The sequence below is a fragment of the Eptatretus burgeri genome, chromosome 12 (assembly GCF_056783735.1).
Source record: "Eptatretus burgeri isolate ZD-2024b chromosome 12, Ebu_testis_v1, whole genome shotgun sequence".
Classification (NCBI taxonomy): domain Eukaryota; kingdom Metazoa; phylum Chordata; class Myxini; order Myxiniformes; family Myxinidae; genus Eptatretus; species Eptatretus burgeri.
In genome coordinates, this window is record NC_140972.1 from 76,231,463 (window position 1) to 76,251,425 (window position 19,963).

General features: G+C 44.2%; 1 protein-coding gene across 7 annotated transcripts in view; it reads left to right on the forward strand.

Annotated features, from left to right (window-relative positions):
• Positions 1–19,963, forward strand: part of UVSSA (UV stimulated scaffold protein A) — a 200,332-nt gene that overhangs the window by 160,998 nt on the left and 19,371 nt on the right. For all 7 annotated transcript variants that reach the window (XM_085848588.1, XM_085848587.1, XM_085848583.1 and 4 more), the window contains one exon: positions 5,621–5,825. In XM_085848588.1, coding sequence (XP_085704714.1) covers positions 5,621–5,825 — 205 coding nt within the window. The remainder of the gene's footprint in view (positions 1–5,620; positions 5,826–19,963) is intronic.

The following is a 19,963-nucleotide window of genomic DNA, read 5'->3' on the forward strand; positions in this document are numbered from 1 at the left end:
TATGGATTGTACATATATAAACTATGGGAGGGTGCAGTTTTGGATTTAAATGCAATGGTTGTTCCAGTTCATAGAACCAGCCATTCATTGGAGACATTAAGATGTCTCCCTTGTACGGTGTTGGACAATAAAGCTCGCATGGCTTTTCTCAAGTAGTCGATCATTCAAATTTTTTACAGTGTGGATCAAGGGAGCGGAAAAAGGAAAGGAAGGCCTGGCTATAATTTGTCGTTCTTCCCTCCAATAGTTCATCCCACTTTTCGTCTATCTCTGTGGATTGTAACTGAGCAAATGACTGCAGTTTGGGTTGGCCTGTTTGGCATTCCCATTCGAGTACTTCCCTTGGGATCACAGGTTCAAAGCTCGTATATTGTGTTGATTTGTCTCTTGCCTCATGTTGTCCTTGTAATTCATGCAATTGTGTATTGATTCCTTATAATGCCCTTTTCCAAAATGTGCTTTATGTAAAACCTCCTCGTGAGTTTTAGATTACTCTAAAATAAGTAAACACTTGTGATCGTCAATGTTTTACGTAAAGAACTGTATTTTGTTTACTGCATGATTTATAATATTTAAGATATCCATTCATAATTGAGGTACATTTTGACTGTAACAAAGGAGATACTGATAAAATCACATTTTGTGTTAAATATGATCCAACAATCCAGAAAAATGATCACCGTTATTCTCTATATGATTAAAGAAATCACGTAATCGTAAACTGTGCCATTCTTGGCCTGATGTGTTTCTCGTGGATAGGTGGGTGGTGATCTTGTCTACAATTTAACTTTTTCCATGAAATGCATTCATGAATGTCCATTTTGGGTCAATTTGATGTGTCATTGATCCCTTTTAGTGATGCTTCTTTTGCATCCTGAGGTCTGCTTGCTCTCGGATGCATTTGGTAACTTTTTGCACTACAAAATGACCTGATGGACACATTTCTCAGCTTGGCCATTAGGAATAGCAGAGGTTCACAAACTCCTAACATCATACCATTTGTGAATCCTTTTGGATCATTCTCCTTACTTATTCTTGGTATTCCCTGATTTACATTCACCACTTTGGCTCATCTTTAAATGTAAGCTTTCCAATTGATGTGAACACCATGCATTGAAAATGGTAATCGTCTTCTTTAGTTTTAATTCTGCAATATTCTTCATGCTATCTTCTTCCCCTCATCTCTCTCCCTTGGTCATGTAGAAAAGATTTGGTTAGGTAAAGTTTCAGAAAAGACGAGGTTAGTTAAGGTGTGGAAAGATGAGGTTAGGAAGGGTGTAGGGAAAATAGTAAAGGCTCATTAAGGTGTGGAAAAGACATAAGGTTAAAATAATAAGTGTTAAGCCTTGATATTTATTTTCTCTCTAAAATAACTGCTTCTCATGAATTTACTTTCCCAAGATTATTTCATTTCTTCTTCTTTATTCGTATGCAGCACAAGACTGCAGGGTAGCATCATTGGCTGAGGGCACAGCTGTGCTGCTGATGCAATGCCCTCTGCTGGCTCGACCAGGAATTTATCATTTGCTCAAGGTGCCGGCGATAGCTTGCCTACACTTCGTGAAGGATACGGTGGGATCTTTAACGTCCACCAACGAATGCTGGCAGACGGGACGCCCGTTTAACGTCCATCTGAGGGACGGCACACACATTGAATTGCCCTGCCTGTGAAACACCAGGAAGACAGTTTATGACTGGGTCAGGATTCGAATCAGGGCGAGACAGCTTAGAGGCGAGTGTGCATACATGATTTGACTGAAAAGGAGGAGGAGATTGGGACCATACTCTGTGCAGAGCGTTGGTGCTGCTTAAGCAGTCTCCTTGGCTATTGGGCACAATCCTGGATGGGTCACCACTCTGACACAGAATACCAGCATGCTGGTACTCATTTTGCCGACCTAGGAAGGATGACAGGCCGAGTTAACCCCACCTGGTTATTTATTCAACAGCTGAGCGGGATTTCAACTCAGGACCCTCGGATCCAAAGCCCGCCACCCCAACCATTAAGCCAACACCAGGCATATTGAAAAGGGTACAACACAGTAAAACAAATAAATGGTGAGACATCATTCAAAACTGGATCTTCTATATCTTGAACATAGACATGAAATGCCAGGCTATCCAATCTACCCCTTCCCCCAAAAATTTTCTCAGGAGATGTAATTATAAGTAATGAGAGGTGTGCAGCTTTTGACATTGACAAAATGACACTCTTGGAAGAGGAAGTAATTGTGTAAACCATATGACTAATGTCAGCACAAACCCTGAAAATCGCATTAAATACAGCAATCGGCGAAAGATACAATATTTCTTTCTCTAACATTCCACTCTATTTTCACTTTCTTTCCAATTCTGTTTCTTTTTATTTTCTTGGCTTTTTGTTCTTGGTCCCATCTCCCTCTCCCTCTCCCTCTCCCTCTTCCTCTCCCTCCTCTGCTTCCTCTCTCGCTCTTTGTCACTCGTTTTCTCTTCACGAAAGGCACTGGTTGAAAGCAGGTCTGTAATTTGGTTTTGTACATTCTGAAATTAGTTCTTTGCAAATTTTCTAATGTTGAATGCATACTCTATTTAATTACTTTCCTCATGTTTGTTTATTGGTTCATGAAAAAATATTTTCACAAAAAAAATAAGTGACCACTATATTCGTTATTGTTGTGGGTCTGTCTGTCTGTCTGTCTGTCTGTCTGTCCCGAGCATAGCTCTGTGGGTTTTGATCCGATCCTGACAAAATTTTGGTGGGAGGTTTATATCATGATCTAGTTGTGTTTTCCTGAAAATGGGCATGGTGCGCCCATTATGGGCGGTGCCACGCCCAAAAAACGTGTTTTTAGGGGGTAGCAGATTTCAATTTGCATCTTATCCTAGGGGGTTTGTCGAATCTGGCAGGGATTTTCAGTATTTGGTTAGCCCAATGGCACTTGCATAGCCCCACGGAGCTCGATTTTTCATTTTCGTCCCAAGGTCTAGGTCACAAGGTCACGAACTTAGAAAATTGCGATTTTGACATAAAAATCCATCTTCTCCAAGGGGTTTGTCGAATCTGGCAGGGGTTTCGGTATTTGGTTAGCCCAATGGCACCTGCATAGCCCCACGGAGCTCGATTTTTCATTTTCATCCCAAGGTCAAGGTCACAAGGTCACGAACTTAGAAAATTTCGAATTTTGACATAAAAATCATACGACCGCCCAAACTTTGAGAGCTTGGATGACAATATTTTTTATGCGTAATCTTGAGGTCATTCCCCACCTAAAGTCTTGAAACCATTTTGCTCTATCTCGAACACCTTGCCCCTGGCACCCCCTTCAAGTTTGTTTTTGCGCTGATTTAATCAAAATATGGATAATCCGATGAGTGTGAAATGCCATATAGCCGATATGATGTTATATTGTTCTTGGAATGTTCCAGAGGAAGTTTTGCACCAAAGGTCATAATCCTTGACCTTTGACCTTTAAAGGTCACAAAGGTCAAATTTTCAAAGTTGTGGTAATCAAACCAGGTTTTCGACCTTCTTCGACGAACTAACTCCAATAAGCTATAGCACGTATCCTGTTTCCTTATTTAAATGTCCACAACATTGTTTTGTGACCTTTAAAGGTTATGCAAAGGTCAAAGTTTTAAAGTTGTTGAACGAAACCGGGTTTTCGACATTTTGCAGCTAATAACCTGTCACTCGTACCACATCATGTTGATCATTTTTATAGCTTGATCAAACATTATCACATTGTCTCATCCTTGACTTCTGAAACAATCTACATCGTCAAATACCGCTCGTGAACCATCGTCGTCTTCAGACTTGTTTATTTTTACACTTGTGCTTGGGATTGTAGGAGGTATTTTTCAAGCACTTCCATCTGCCACTATATGTGTCGTTAATTACCAGGGAGACTATGTACATATTGCATAAATATAATGGCAAAGTTTTAGGCATTAACCCACCATAGTGTGGCTGTTCAGTTGAGTTGTTTAAGACATATTTATTTTTCCACTGGCTGGTGTGGGTTTAATTCCCATGGCTGCTCATGGTCACTAATCTGGAAATGGAAAGTGTGGGGATTATGCAGAAAACCGAGGGAGGACTGTTTTTCAGTAGACAAATCTACTGGTTTTGAAGCTTTCTCTTGCATTTCAATTTTCCCTTTGTCCCTTCTCCAAAGTTCCTTATTCTCCCATACTCATCCCCTCACCCCCTCTCTCTAATTCACTCTCTTATATGAACCAGGTGTCTTTTTTGTCTTGATCCTCGCGTCTCATTTAGTCATGACATCATCTAAAAGTAATGCAACTGTGTTTATTAATTTGATGACAAGAATCTGCATCATGTGCAGATTAACCACAAAAAATGGGACCAACTGACCTTACCTCTAATAACTTCCTTCATACAAATAATATCTTCTTACTTTTTGCAGGTGCGCAAAGTGGAGTTCATCTATAGTTTGCAGATTTAGATTTAGTCAAGATAGGCTCCATTTTTTTCAACATGCCATGGACAACGAGAGAGATATTTTTCAGTTGAAATATATGCGAAAACAAAATCCTTCAAGAAGACTCAAACCGAGTTCAGGGTAAGATGCTGTAGGACAATATCTAGCGAGGAAGGCCACAATCCATAAAATGATCTCAAAACAGCAATAACTGACAGAATCTGTTCGATCACTGCAGCCGAATAAATCGGAGTAATAATTTTTCCCATCTAATCCAAGTGTGCCTGCAGCGTAGAGTCCAATATCTGGAGTATGTACTCCAACCTCAATAAAATCGGTGACATTAAAGGTGTCCAGATATGAAACTTTCCATAGTGATCATGCATCATATGAAGCAGATGTGTACCATAGAACATGTAATTTTAAATAAAAAGCTAGGTTTATTCAATTGTCTGGGTATTCAATTATTTTTGAGGTCACACTGTATATAATGAGGCTGAGCGAAGCGAGGTCAAGGTGTTAATTGCTGCTATGTAAAACACCCTGCAACCCACTCCTACAGAAAACAGACTTTTTGGAACGCTGGCTGTATTTTCCATGCAATCATTATGTAACTGTTTGAAAAAAATTTTTCCCATGGGTTGGCACTCCTATGTTGAAAGTTTCTTGGCAACCGCTAAAGCTGTTGTGAAGAAAACAAATTTAAAAGTGAATGAAGGTGAAAAAGTGAGGGTAGAAGGAAAAGTGAGGACACCTATTACGAGTAGCTAAATATTTATTTGGACATTGATCCAAGACTCATGCAGACGGTAGTATTTGACGCCTGGAATTCCAGCATCACAAGCTATGTGGTCAGTTGTGAGTGTCAAATAATCCAACTCAAATAATGTATGAATGCATCAAGGTTTTTGGTCTTCCGTTTCTGTTGCAACTATAGCTATTTAGTAACACCGAGGGGTGAGTGTGGAGGATATATATATATTTTTGAAACGTGACCTAAGTCACAAGCATGTTTCTTGTTTCATTCTGAAATTTTCAGCATGTGGCACTGAGATAACACAACAGTAATCAAAAGGGATAATTTTTTTTACAACCAGCAGAATATGCCCATTTTATTTTTCTGTAATTGTAACTATGTTGGTGAAGTGGGAAATAATCCGTTCTTGCTGTAAAACCACTTGCTTACATTCTTCCTACAGCATGGCGTGACCCTGTGCTCCTGCGTGAGGTAGAGGCTGCCACCGGGGAAGATTTGGGTTCTGCATGGGCTGAGCGACAGAATAGAAGAAAGGGAAGTGATTGCACCAAGGGAAAAGCGAAGCGGAAAAAATATCCACACTTGGTGGATCTGAAGCAGATGGAAGATACACCACGATGGCGACTAGAGAAGAAGGTTTTTAACAGGTATGTACATGATTGTCTGTTTTGTGCAGCTTTACTTGTGATGACATTTTGTGCAGTTCTTGCTTCATTTCAATATTTTGCATAATCTCCCAGTTATTTTCATTTTGCATGACAATACCAATAGCATTGGCATGAACTTAACAAGGCCAAACGTATTGTTTGCAGTGAGAAAGTTGACTCACTTGGATCAAAAGATTCATCTTGCATGATTGTCCAGATGCAGCCATATTCATCATGAGTTCCAGATTGAAATTGAAAACTTGAACCAAACATGGCAATTTGGAGAAGACCTTTTTATTTCTGTTTTCTTCTATGCATGGAAAAGTATTCGTAACTTGTATTGCGCAGATATTCGTGAATTTATTGGACTAGTACACTCGCTTCCTATGGGAGCGGCAGGAAAGGTCATGTTATTATCCTGTCTGGGGTATACAGATTAGAGTAGATCTCGGCTCGTGTCCGTTAGTCTGTGGGGGATGCGATAAGCATATAATGCCTCAACGACGTCGGGTTTCCTCCCTTTCAGTTAATGTTAAACAGCAGTTGTGACTGTTTGAAAAAGTAATTACACTTGTTTGTGGTTGATAATTTTTTTTAAACTTATGGTAGGGGTGCCTCAAACGGCACGATAAGCTATTTATACACGTTAACATGGCCTTTGTCCAAGAAGGAAAAGCCCCAAGGGTCGACGGGATATTATTAGTTTGAATATAGTTTTGCATTAACATTAATATTGTGCTATTATCACTGTTGTGATTTCCACCACCAACGAAGGTGGACGGAAGTTATGTTTTTACCTCTGTCTATCTGTTTGTGTGTTTGTGAGCTGTGAGCAGGATATATCAAAAAGTTGTGGACTGATTCGGACGAAATTGGTGGACAGGTTGGGTGTGTGACGAAGACAAAATAATTACATTTTGGTGAAAATACGGATCCGGATACGAATTTTTTTATATTTTTTTGAAGTGATTCTTCATCATTTAGAAATGGGGTCAAAAACTATATGTAGCATGATATTTCAAAAAGTTGTGGACGAGTTTTGACAAAATTAGGTAGATGAGTTGGTTATTTGACAAGAACAACCTGATTAGATTTGGGTTCAGGTCCAGGTCCAGATCCTGCCGGCCTATTAGTGGGATACAAAACATAAACTGTTCAGCCTGGTGGAGGTAAGCACTCTACCAAGTGCTGTTCTCGTTAGCCCGTCAGCCACTCAGCGAGAGCTGTGGTTTTGCCGTGCGTACGCGCGCACGCCGTAACTTTTTTTCTTTTTTTTTTTTACCATTTGAGCTTTTGTCATCAAATTTTCAACAAAGCTTTATTATGAGAATGTGGAGAAGACAAATTAAGAATTTGGTCAAAAGCTCAAAGGTACTGTTTATCAAACGGAAGAAGTCACCTGAATACAGAGCAGACGGGCTTTGCATTTTTAGATGCTTTCCAGTTTTTCTTTTTACTTTTGTTATTAAAAGCGGCATTGGAAAAACGCCACGATAAGGATTTCGCCCAAGATGGAAAACCATCCGATTGTGCCATGCAGAAACCTGGGGGAGGGGGGGGGAACGGGGCGGTGGAGTGGGGAACGGAACAAAGCACTAAAAGAGTAGAGGGTGCAAGACCAGAAAGGTGAAGACAGAGAGACTACCGACCTGTCTGCAATACCGAAGTGATCGGACCATCGACTCTGCTTCATCGCAGGAGGTTCCTCGAATCTTGAAGGCCTCGACTTCCACGGCATCAAGCTGAGGATTAAGGCCTTGTCAGTGGATAGGATTTCAGGTGTGCCAAAGAAGGACTTTGTATGACAAAGGATGCCCAGTCGGTGTCTGGCATTAGAGGCCAACTTTGAAATGTGGTTTGTCCAAGAAAGATCAGGGTTGATAGCGAGTCCCAGGAGTTTGAATGACTGAACTTCCTCAAGAGGATTGTTAAGAAAGTAGATGGTTGGGGGGGGAGGGGAGGATGCGCAGCCAGGCAGTCCTTTCGGAGAGAGATAGAGATAGTGAGAGTGTGAGATTTGTCAGAATTGAAAGACATTCCAAGTGCTTGACCAGCTTGTGATTTTTTTTCAAGGTCTTAAGAGAGGGAAGAGACTGCAGCCTGCTTATTTGAAGGATGAGGATTGTCATGGCAGAGGGTGGAGTTGTCAGCAAGTCGATAAATTGGATTTTCCAAAGAGTCAGAGAGATCATTTATGAATATCAGGAACAGGACAATGCCCAGAACACTTCCTTGGGGCACTCCGGCTTTGATAGGGAGAGGAAATAAAAGGATTCCAGTGAGAGCCACACGGCTACGCGAGTCGAGGAAGTCAGTAAGCCACGTGTGGAGTTGGTCTTGGATGTCATCGGCAGAGAGTTTGGAAAGTAAGGGATGCCAGACTATAAAAAGCACGAGTTGTGTTCAGAGAGACTGCCCTGATCTCATGTCAGGCATTGAGGATCTCCATCCATTTTGGGGTAAGTAGAATTACCATGTCCAAAGTAGAGTGGCTTGGTCTGAATCTGAGATGAAGTTGTTGGAGAAAAGAAAAGATTTCATATCAACTGCAATTATGGATTCCATGACTTTACTGATGACAAGTCTGGAGACGGTGATGGTTCACGAGCAATGTACACGGTTTGCCTTTTTTATTTTTTGACCTTTGAGGGGACGCCACGGGCAAACTGGCGGGAATCGGGAAAAAGGGAAATGATGAAAGTTGTAGTACTCGAAGAGCACTACTTGCATACCAGCTTTCATTCGAAACAGTTGAAAACCCTAGGAGCTCGATGCACAATTTATAGATTTTTTTGACATTTTCTAAGTTTGTGACCTTGTGACCTTGACCTTGTAACGAAAATGAAAAATCGAGCTCCGTGGGGCTATGCAGGTGCCTTTGGGCAAACCAAATACCAAAACCCCTGCCAGATTCGACAAACCCCCTCAGAGAAGATGTAACTTGAAACCGGCTACCCCCTAAAAACACGTGTTTTTTGGGCATGGCTCTGCCCATAATGGGCGCGGCACGCCCATTCTCCAGAAAACACAACTAGATCATGATACAAACCTCGCACCCTAATTTTATCAAGATCGGATCAAAACCCACGGAGCTATGCTCGGGACAGACAGACACCCATAACGAATATAGTGGTCACTTACTGACTCATGAACTAATTGGAAGTAAGCTGATCGGTCTACAGTTTTTTTGGGGGGGAGTTTTTGCACCATTTTATGTAATGCAATGATGCTGGCTGATTTCCAAGCAGATGGAAGATGACCTTCGGCAAACAATAGGCTGAAAAAGGCAGAGAGAGCATGTGCAAGAGTAGCAGAGCAGGATTTTAGGACACGTGAGCTGATGCTATCTGGTCCAGTTGCAAAGTCAGAGTCGAGAGTTTAAAGAATCTTCTCGAATGCAAAAGACAGACTCTCTCCTTCTACGGCCATTCCCGCATCACCTGTGAACACTGAGCGTCGGGCTGTCTTGGGCTCGTTCGAGCGATACGCACCGAGTCGCGAGTGCAAATCGCGGCCTTTCCGAGGGAAAATTCAGATCAAGAATGCTACATGCCCACTTCTGATCCATCCAATCAGTAAGCGCGGGGCAGCTTGGCCCCGCCTCCAGGCACGTCTGTGTGAAATCGAAATATGCAAATTCTAGGATCAGGGGAGGTTCATGCCCCTTTTCCTCCGTCCAATGGACGAGCGTGGCTCCGCCCCGAGCTCATCCTGATCCGGAAATTTGCATATGGGTTCTCCTGCCAGCCTATAAAGCGCCGAGCGCAAAGAGAATCAAGGTGAGTCCGTTTGGAAGAGCGGCGGAGTGTGACAGGGAGTTTTGGCAGTCAAGTCAGGTTGGAGAGCGGAGTGGAGTCGGGAGGCGAAGGCCTCAAGGTGGTTTCTGCAGTCGGCTGAGGAGAATTGTGGGAGGAGGCCAAGGAGCTCGGGTCCGAGGCAGGGAAGACGGCGGTCAGCGACGAGGTCGCGGTGGGATCGCTCGTCGCGGGACCCAAGCCAGCCATCCATTCTCCTCCCCCAGGGCATCAACAATTTCCCCCTTTCCCCTGCACTGAGATAGTGCAAAAAGGGGGCCCCGTTCCCACCCCAAGCGTTGCCAACGAAACCCGCGAAGGAGCACGAAGTCAGAGCACCGCCGGGCAGCCACTTTTGCGGCTCATCATGAGGACGCGGGTAGGACCCACCCGGTCTTACGGACCTGACCGCTCCTTCAGGTCCCGTGCACACATTGGCCTATGGGCCCATCTGCCCCTTTGCCTATGAGGGTGGCTTCTTTCCTTTGCTTTTGAGTAAATGTGTGTCGGCGCCATCTGTGAAGTAAAACTGTATAAGTGTTTCCGTGTGTTCGCGTATTCGGTCGTAGCTCTGCATTGTTGTTTTTGTTTTAAATTGATATATGTGCATTCTGACTTTTGACTGTATATGTGTGCTTTTCGCGGGCTGGGGAATAAATGTGCATTATGTTGAATTGTTCCCCGTTTCGCTGCGTCCTTTCCTTCGTTTGAATCTCCATCTTGCTTCACGTAAAGGGTTCGTAGTGGGCTTAATACGCCCGATAATTAATCGGAATCGTTGAGGCCGACAATAACACCGCTCGGTTATCCCGATAGTACGGAACGGGCCGCCCAAGCGGCTCGTGTCCGGAGTCGACCTGTGGCGAGGTACGATCGCCCGGTCTACCATCCGCGTGGGTACTTAGGTAGGCCGAGTTTGGCGAACAACCCTATCCTACGCGGGTGGCTGATTGGCACGATTGTGGTGAGGTCGAAAGGCCCACCCGTGACTGGCTCTCGGCGATAGTTCCCGGAGGGTCACGACTGAATTGTCCGTCCGGTGGGCGAGGTGGCCGCCATTCGAGTCGAGCGGCCGATCGCATGCCGGCGGGCGCGAATTCGCAACAATATAATATAATTAATAGGCTTCCGCTCAACGATTTATATCATAACCGCACAATAAATCGAAGCGTCAACATCACCGTCATACCGAAGAAATAAAATAAAATAAAGAAAATAAAGACCAGGGAGTCTGGAACACTGACGCTAACCATTACCTCGACGTGTTTCGACTTATGAGTAACGTGTGTCAACGATCGTGTAACGTGCCTACAACTTATGGCCAGCGTATGCGGAACGTGTGTCATACGCCGAGTACGTCGAAATTTTCAACATGCTTAAAATTTCTCGACGTACTCGGCGTATGACGTCGTATGCCAGCGTACTACGACGTATGCCAGCGTGTTTTTAACGTATACAAAACTTATAGGTCATGTGGAGGTGGGTCGGTTCGTTCAGTTTCGTTGTGCAGATCACCAATCTAAACGAAATTCACCCTGTACATCCATGAGAGCACACCATTGAAATTCCTACTTGTTTCCATATGCACAAGTTGACACACCGACAATTATTACCATTTGAAATTACCGCCGTGAAGTGGGTGTGGCATGCTTGTAATCGCGGAGGAAACGGCCAGGAAACAACAAATCAAGATGGCGGCGCCCATGGTTGTCTGGTGATTTCGAGTGATTTTTGGTCTTTCAACAACCAAATATGCATTGTTTCATACTTGGGCGGGGAGGAAGATGAGAAAGTGACGCAATTCACGGATAAGAGCTGGCTTAAAGTATGCGAGTGTGTGAAGGCTTGGTGCGACGCCACAGATAGTGAAACCATCAACAAATGCCGTTTACTGGCTGATCAAATTATGAAACTGCTGCCAATGACTGATCCTCCTGCGGATGCCGGCTGTCACCGGTTCTGCTATGCGTCGTTTTGTAACAAGGATCATATAAAACGCACTGAAGCCAGGAAAAGGAAATCAGAAGCCAGCACTACTGCAGTTTCTGCTCGAGCCAGTGAGGTGGTGGGCGGACTTGAAGAGGGGCACTCATACCACAAAATACGTAGAAAATCCCTCAGAACCTCTGTAGAAAGGGTGGCTGGCAAATCAGCTGGTGTACTGCCAAGAATTTGTGTGATATGCAAGAAAAAAGACAAATTCATCCGTGTCAAAGGAAAATCTCAACATGATCAGTTATCCCTGGCAGAAACACAGGATGGAGGAAAGCTGAGGGAAACTGCTGAGCAGAGGAGAGATGAACGTGATGTGAGAATAATGACAACTATAAAGGATAAAGAATGTGTGGCGCTGGCAGTTTGTTATCACCGTAAATGTTATTTACGAGTATGTGAATGACACATACCACAGACAGAGTGAAAGTAAACTCAAAACTCAGAAAGTGAACTATGACTCAATATTTGACATTTTCTGTGATAAAGTAATCCAGGTCAGACTCATTGATGGAAAGCAATCTATACATATGAGGAAGTTGTGTGAGATGTTCAATTACCTACTCAGAGTATGCGAAGGTCAGGATAAGGCCAACTACCAGGCAACAAGACTGAAGAAAAGACTGCAGGAACAGTACCCAGACATGATTTTCTATTGTCCACCAAAAACGACTGAGAGCGAAGTGGTGTACATGAAGGACATTGATATTGGTTCCATTGCTCAGGCTGCTGTTGTAGACAGTAGCTCTACAACAGAAACAGAGTCAACCACAGAGGATGAAGCCAGCCAGGGTCCACAGCAGGGTGACTCAGACCTCAATTTACATGTTCTATACTCGGGAGCACTCATGGTGAGGGATGACCTGAACAAACACCAAAGTGTGGACATTACATGGCCCTACTTGGAAATGGTGGAGCTAGCACTAGAGCTTATACGGGCAACTCGTACTTCGAACTGGCCGAAACACCTTGCGATCACGAGAGCGTCAATGCCCTGGTAATTTGCGTACGATCACCAAACCTATGCAAGGTACTTACCCGTTTACTGGCTGGAAATAGCCGGGCTAGAGCACTCCCACCCAGACACCTATCAAGAGTTCATGCATGGCAAATGGACTGCCCAACGGCATACTCGTTATGGATTTAGTAGTGTTGCGTGTGATCAGATCATAGAGCAGACTTTAAATAGGGACAGCAAGACCAGTGGAGGCATCATTGGTTACACACAGAAAAGCACAGCTGTGAAGAAGTGGATCCTGTCCCAACCAGCACATGCGGAAATCGCAAGGAAATGTGAGTCCATGGCGGGTATCCACAACGAGCCCCGAAAGAGAAAGGATTTGGATGTGTCGAGCTCGAAGAAGAACGAAGCAGTGGTGGTACAAGTGATGGACACAGTACTTCAAATGATTAACCCTTTCTCTGGCACTCACCTTGAACTCGTTAATATTAGTTCAGGTGCCATCGCGCCGCCAGCCACTTCCGCGGACTTGATGAACGCATATGTCAAGGGAGAGAATGCTGTCGTGCAATTCATGCATGATCGGCTTCTCTCGGGTGAGGTCCCATTCTTCAGTCCGATTTCGAAGGCCAAATTGGCAACTTTCTCGAAGACGTGAGGCAAGTCGGCAACTCCCCACCAGCAGACGTTGAAGGTTGAAATTGCGAATGAACGTTGTCTTTTCACATGACTGCTGTTGATTGGCGAGTAAAGCAATGTAACACTCCACGATCTGCTCGCATACCCACTGGCGAACATATCTTTCCCGCTGGCATCCGGTGATGGTTCGATTGCTAAGACGGACAAAGCCAAACTCCGCAACCATATACTGAAACTGTGGTCCGATTGCCGTGTGGACGCTCGGCCTATCCAAGGTGCAACAATTGTGGATGGAATGGCCGTTATTCAGGCGATAAAGGCTGGTTCACTGCATAACACTTTCGGCAAACTGGAAGAGATGGTGCTGAACATCGTAGTGGCCAAAGCACGACATAACCAATCTTCGAGACTGGACGTGGTGTTTGATACTTACCCAAGTATCAGCATCAAGTGCCTGGAGCACGTCAGATGAGCGGGCAGGGCAGGCGATCTTCAGGTACGAACCATCTACAGACGTGATCAAGCCCTTCCAAAACAGTGGGCCAATTATCTCCTGAGCCGAGCCAACAAGGAGGCGTTGATAGAGTTCATCGTCGAATCGTGGAGAGAAACATCTTTCCGTCAAAACTGGGTGACATGCTGTTGTACGTCAGTCATGCTGGCAAATGTGAGAAAATCAAGGCGTTGAATGGTGTCATGACTGTGTCAGGACCTGAACTTGAATGTGACCATGAGGAAGCTGACACGAAGCTCCTGGCTACATGCCGCTCACGCGGGACAGAATGAAGAGTCGGTGCGCATAGTTTCGACACCGATGTGTTTGTGTTGGCATTGGCTCACTCGAAGTCGATTCGGGCGCGAAATTTCCATCTGGTCACAGGAAGTCCCAAGGACATTATCGTCGTTGACATTAGGAAGCTGAATAATGCCCTGGAAAGTTCTGTCTGCGATGCGTTGATAGGTTTGCACAATTTCACGGTTAGTGATACCACCAGTGCATTCCACGGTAAGGGCAAAACAAGGCCATTTGACTTGATGATGAAGGGTCCCCATCTCATCACCTGTTTCGGGAGCATTGGTCGAGAATTCACGCTCGATCAAAATATCATTCACGACCTGGAACAATTCGTCTGCGCCATGTACAATCAGCCGACCATGAAGAGTGTGGATGAGGCTCGCTCCAAGCTATTCTGCAGCCAGTCGCTGGGAGAACAGAAGTTTCCGCCTACAAGCGACGCTCTGATGCTGCATTGCAAAAGAGTGAACTATCAGTCTGCAATCCACCACCGCGTGACAGAGTTTTATAGAAGCCCCTTCTCCTACATTTCACAGATGGATGGAACGCAACGGAGCAATGATTGTTCACTGGCTGAAAAAACCACTAGCGCCGAAGGAACTTTTGGAGGCGACGAAATGTAATTGCAAGAAGACGAAATGCGAGACCAACCAGTATTCTTGCCAGTCAAAAGGACTGTCCTGCGCAGAGTGCTGTGGGTGTCAAAACTGCGACAACGATGAACAGACCCGTGCAGAAATGGAACTTATGGATGATGAAAGCAGAAATGACGATGATTCCGACGACGAACTGTGAATGCGGGTGTCACAATGCTTTTGCTGTGGTAATCTACTGCACAGTAGTATTCAGATTAGTTGGCATGTAATAGTGGACTTGAGTTTTGTAATAACAGCAGTCAAGAGCCGAGTTCAGCAACTGCCTCAGAGCAAGAAATACTGGAGTTCTAAGACAGTAATCTTCTTGTGGCGGTTCTACTTTTCATCAGGCTGAGTCACGCAGTGTCTTTGTCTTCGATTTAATCCGTAAGAGCCAATGTAACTGTCTTTAATAGGTGCTGTAACTGTCTTTAATAGTCAATGTAACTACCTTTAATAGCCAGTGTGGCTGCCTTTTAAGCAAAAAGTTGCCTTGGTCAACTCGAAGGCCTGTCTGGTCGGTCCAGACGTTTTCGGCCGGTAAAAATATGCAACTGCTTCGGTTTACGACCTTTAATTATAAACATCTTTAATAACAGTGAATATGGCTCTGTATAAACATATTGTATCATTATAAGACCTCACAAAAGTTTTCTTTGACATACATATCAGTATCACCTTGATTCTTCATTTCTGTGTCAAAATCGTGCTTTAATGTTCGGTGTATCTTTAATTGCCAAAAATGACCAATTGTGTCACATCCTCGACGTGGAAACAAGTGGATTTGGACTCAGCATCTAAAATTCTTTAAATATGCCAAATTTCATCCAGATTGGTGATCTGCACAACGAAAATCATTTTCTGAAGGTAATAGCGAGTACCTCCACATGGTCTATTACCCATAACGTATTCGACATGTGCCAGTTTGGTTCGGCAAATTTTTCATACGTCTGCATACGCTGGCTAAAACGTCAAGGTGTGACAGCGGCTTCACACTTCGATGTCTGGTGCGGTTATGATTTGAATCGTCGAGCCGCAGCCTATGAATAGCCTACGCCACGTGATCGTCGGTGATATGCTGCCACGTGCTATGCATAAGTTAGACTATCGTTGGGCATAGGTTGTGAATGCCGACAACACGCTCAGCATTCGTTGGTATAAGTTATCTATATGTGATTGAAACGTTCTGTGTACGTTACTAATACGTTATACATACGTCCAACACGTTATTATATGCCCAAAACTTAAAAAAAACATCAATCGTTCAGCGTACGCCAGCGTTTTACATACATTTTGAGACCTTGCCATACGCTGGCTAAAACGTCAAGGTGTGACAGCCCCTTTAACAAGATTCCACCAGGCTTTAGAGGAGGGAGACAAGTTTTAAAGTTCAAGTTTGAGTTTGGACAGATGTTTTCTGACTCTCCTGAGAGTGGACACACGCGTATCACTTATTGCAAACTTTTTGGAATGCACAGATATTGCCTCGGATTTACCTTCCAGGAAGAGAAAGCAAGTTGTTTCACAGCAACTGCCTCACCACAAGATTCAGTGTATTATTGGCAAGAAGAAGGGTGTGATTGAAGACAAAATGGGTTGAAACTGTGCATGAGAGAGATGTTTCTGTGGAAGAATTCCCAGGCTGAGTTAACATCATGGGCAGTAGAAATGGGAAACCAGTCCTGAAGAGAGATGTCTGCTTGCAGACCCAGCCAATCTGCCTGAGTGAACTGCCAGACTCACCATCATTGAGGCAGCTCTATAAAATTATGGACGGAAAGATGTTGACTTTCACAACCATATGATCAGATGATCCAATTAAAGTAGAGGAAGAGCAGGAGACATCTGTGGGGAAGGACTAGTTAAGTAGAGTTTATTTCATGACCATTGGTGATGATTTAGTGGCTCTGATTCAAATGGCAGAAGAAGTTGAACCCAAGATTTTTTGGAGAAATGGAAATGCTCTTTCCAAGAATCTCACTTTTTTATTTTATTGAGAAAGGTCACACCTTTTCATCCTGCATAAACTATGAACAACTCCAAGTCAATTGGCCTCTTCAACAAACACTAATCTTGAATAATGCCCAAACTCCAAAACCATTGCTTCAATATCTGACACGAGTGAAATTCTACATGCAAGTCAGAGCGAAGCATATCATTTTGCCAAATAAGCTTAAGTATAGCTTGTTTCTGCCTCAAGTTTGACATCAGAATTTGTATCTTCAGCCTTGTCACCACTAGAAAGTGGAATAAAAACAATATTCATTGGCTTTTTCAATTACAATGATTCATTTGATACAATGAGAGACAAGTAATGCCAAACACTGCATGATTTATCATTTTCTTAGTCCCTCTTCACGTTATATTAACAAAAACTTTTAACAGTGATCAAATAACCAATGAAAAAATGTTGACATCATCCAAGTCTCAAAGAGGAACTTGTACATAAATGACAACATATAGGATAAAGACATTCGGAAACAGTAATTTAAAGTGTATGGTCTGGACCACTTGCTCTCCCTTTCACCTTCTTTTACTCTCATCCAAAGTAGCCAACAAGTGAGTAACGTTGGCCAAGATTGACACGTTAATATTGAAACCAGGCTACATTCATATACACTCAAGACTTTCGTCGGTTAAAAGGACACCAATTAAACATGGAGGTTTTCCTTGAAGAAGTAAATCTGCATCTTAAAAATAATTGATTACTCTGATATTTCAGATGCTGAATGAGAACAGCACTTGCTCGAGCAAATACCTCTGCCAGGCTGAACAGTTTGTTTTGTATCCCACTGATAGGCCGGATGTGCATCCGGACCTGAACCAAAATCGAATCGGCTTATTCTTGTCACCCACCCTACTCATCCACAAAGTTTTGTCATAATCCATCCACAACTTTTTGAGTTATTATGCTATATATTGTTTTTGGTCCGATCTCTCAATTATGAGGAATCACTTAAAAATACATTCTTGTGTCTGGATCTTCACCAAAATTTAATCAACTAGTCCTTGTCACAAACCCAACCCGTCCACCAAGTTTCAGCCGAATCTGTCCACAACTTTTTGAGATATCCTGCTCAGACGTAGACAGACAAACCAACAGGGGTAAAAACATAATGACTATTTATTGGTAAGAAATGTAGCACAAAAATTATGGTCTGTCCAAGATGTGATGGACATGGCTTGCAACTTATAACAGATGAAAAGTTCCAAAATGGGTATATTTTGTGATTGTATGCATTATTCACAAAAAGCGTTTTTTTTAACAATGCAACAATTTCAAATTGTACCGAACATCCATCATTTTAGGCTGACTGTCAGCACATCTCTGAGGTAAACATTGGAATTTAAAAAAAGGAACATTGGAGGAACATAAGTAGCTCATTGGAATCATGACATGTGCTCCAATGAGCATCATTTATTAGTATAGATTAACAACTGACCACGGAAGAATCTATACTTCCCACGTGTGTGCTGTGAGTGCGCGATTCTGTAATGTTCATGTAATATGTATGTTAAATTAAGGGTTTTTATGTAGAAGAAAGGAAAGGCATTTTGCCAATTTGTCGGTCATTTGCACACGCTGAAGAGTTTATTCATATGGAATTAACAGCGTGATTATGCGGGATGTCCGATAGAAAGTGACTCGGTGGTGAAAGGGTGAAGGTTTCGGATGTTGAAAGAAAAGGGGGGAGGGTGGGAGGTGGAGGTTTGGAGATGCAATGGCAAAGAATGTGAGATGGCGGAACAATTGGGTGGTTTTAAGTGAAGGAAGGGAGGTTTCCTGTGGGAGTTACAGGATTTGAGGGGAGGGGGTGTGGGGGGGGTGGGGGCATTACGTGGAATCACAGTACAAATGGTGAAGACATTACGGGGAATTAGAGGTTTGGGGCGAGGTGCACAGCGCAGCGCAGCAAGGGCACCGAATACTGGATAGTAACTCCAGAGTCGACGGGTCGCTTAAAGGACCGTGGTCACCAATATTTTGATGGCGTGAGGTAGGGTCCACTTGTCTAATTCCATTTTACCTAAGTACCCACGCCGTCTAACTACCGGGGAAGCCACACCCTCGGCAGACTTTGTCCGAACCGAGTCGCTGTTACCGACTCGGATCCGGCGTAACCGAGCGGAAGTTACCAAAGCCGCACCGGACCAATTGAACACTTACGGCACAGACGGCCTCACTATTTCTCAAGCCCGCACCATGCTGGGTCAATGGTAGAAACGACAGGCAACGAGCTGCTACATTTAACAGGCAGGGGTTTATTTATAATGGGGAGAGGGTGACAAAGAGCAAAGTTATCCGAATAAAAGAAATGCAATTTACAATGAACACAGACACTTAACAGTCTCTACTTACAGGACGGGCGAAACACACACACACACACACACACACACACACACACACACACACACACACACACACACACACACACACACACACACACACACACACGAAATGGGGCCGGTTGGCCTTTATTTGACCCTTCAGCTCAGGAGGGAAGGCGAGCTGAGGGTAAGAGTTCGGTCGGGCACTTTTCCGCCTCGTGCGGTCTGGTTGAGACGGGCTGGTTCGGGGTGGGGGGGGGGGGACTCAAAGTCACACCTTCGTCGCCGCACCATGCACCAGGGATCGGGAATGACGCAACGAACGCCAGCCAGCACGAGAACGAATGAGACAAGACAAACACTTGCGGGCAAGAGGAGAACGCCAGCAGGTAAAGCGAGACGATCCCAGCAGACAAAACGAGGGCAAAAAAAGGCGACGAGGCTTCTTCCTTTTTGTCAGCTGGATCGCCCCCACTATTCTTCATTCCTCACGTGAATCAAGGAGCATCTCACATTCCTCGGCATCTCAAGAAGATGGGGATGGGCCAGGCATCTGCCTGGTGGATGGCCATACGGAGGCCCCTGGAGTACTGGTGGAAAGTGGACGCAGCGACGCGCTGCTCTGGCGCATGCTCCCATACCTGACCTGACCTCACGTGAGGTGGGAGTGGTCTGTCCTGTGGCAATCTTTGCCCTGATTGGACAGGGTTTCGTGGGGTGATATGCTGGCCATCCGTGATTGGACATGGGGGAACCCCCTCCTTTCCTGGGCGGAGTTGGAGCTCTGAGGTGAGGAAACCTCCGCTCACGTCCGTGGTCAAACGCACGTGGGCAATGGTGTCAATGGTGTGAAGAAGTGAAAGGAATTGATGTATAAAACGAACGAAAAAATAACTCGCAGTGCACATACACTTAATCACCCATTTGACAGAAGGACGGGACCCTAACTATAAACACATATTTATCGAGATTACTGAGCTACAGGGACTACG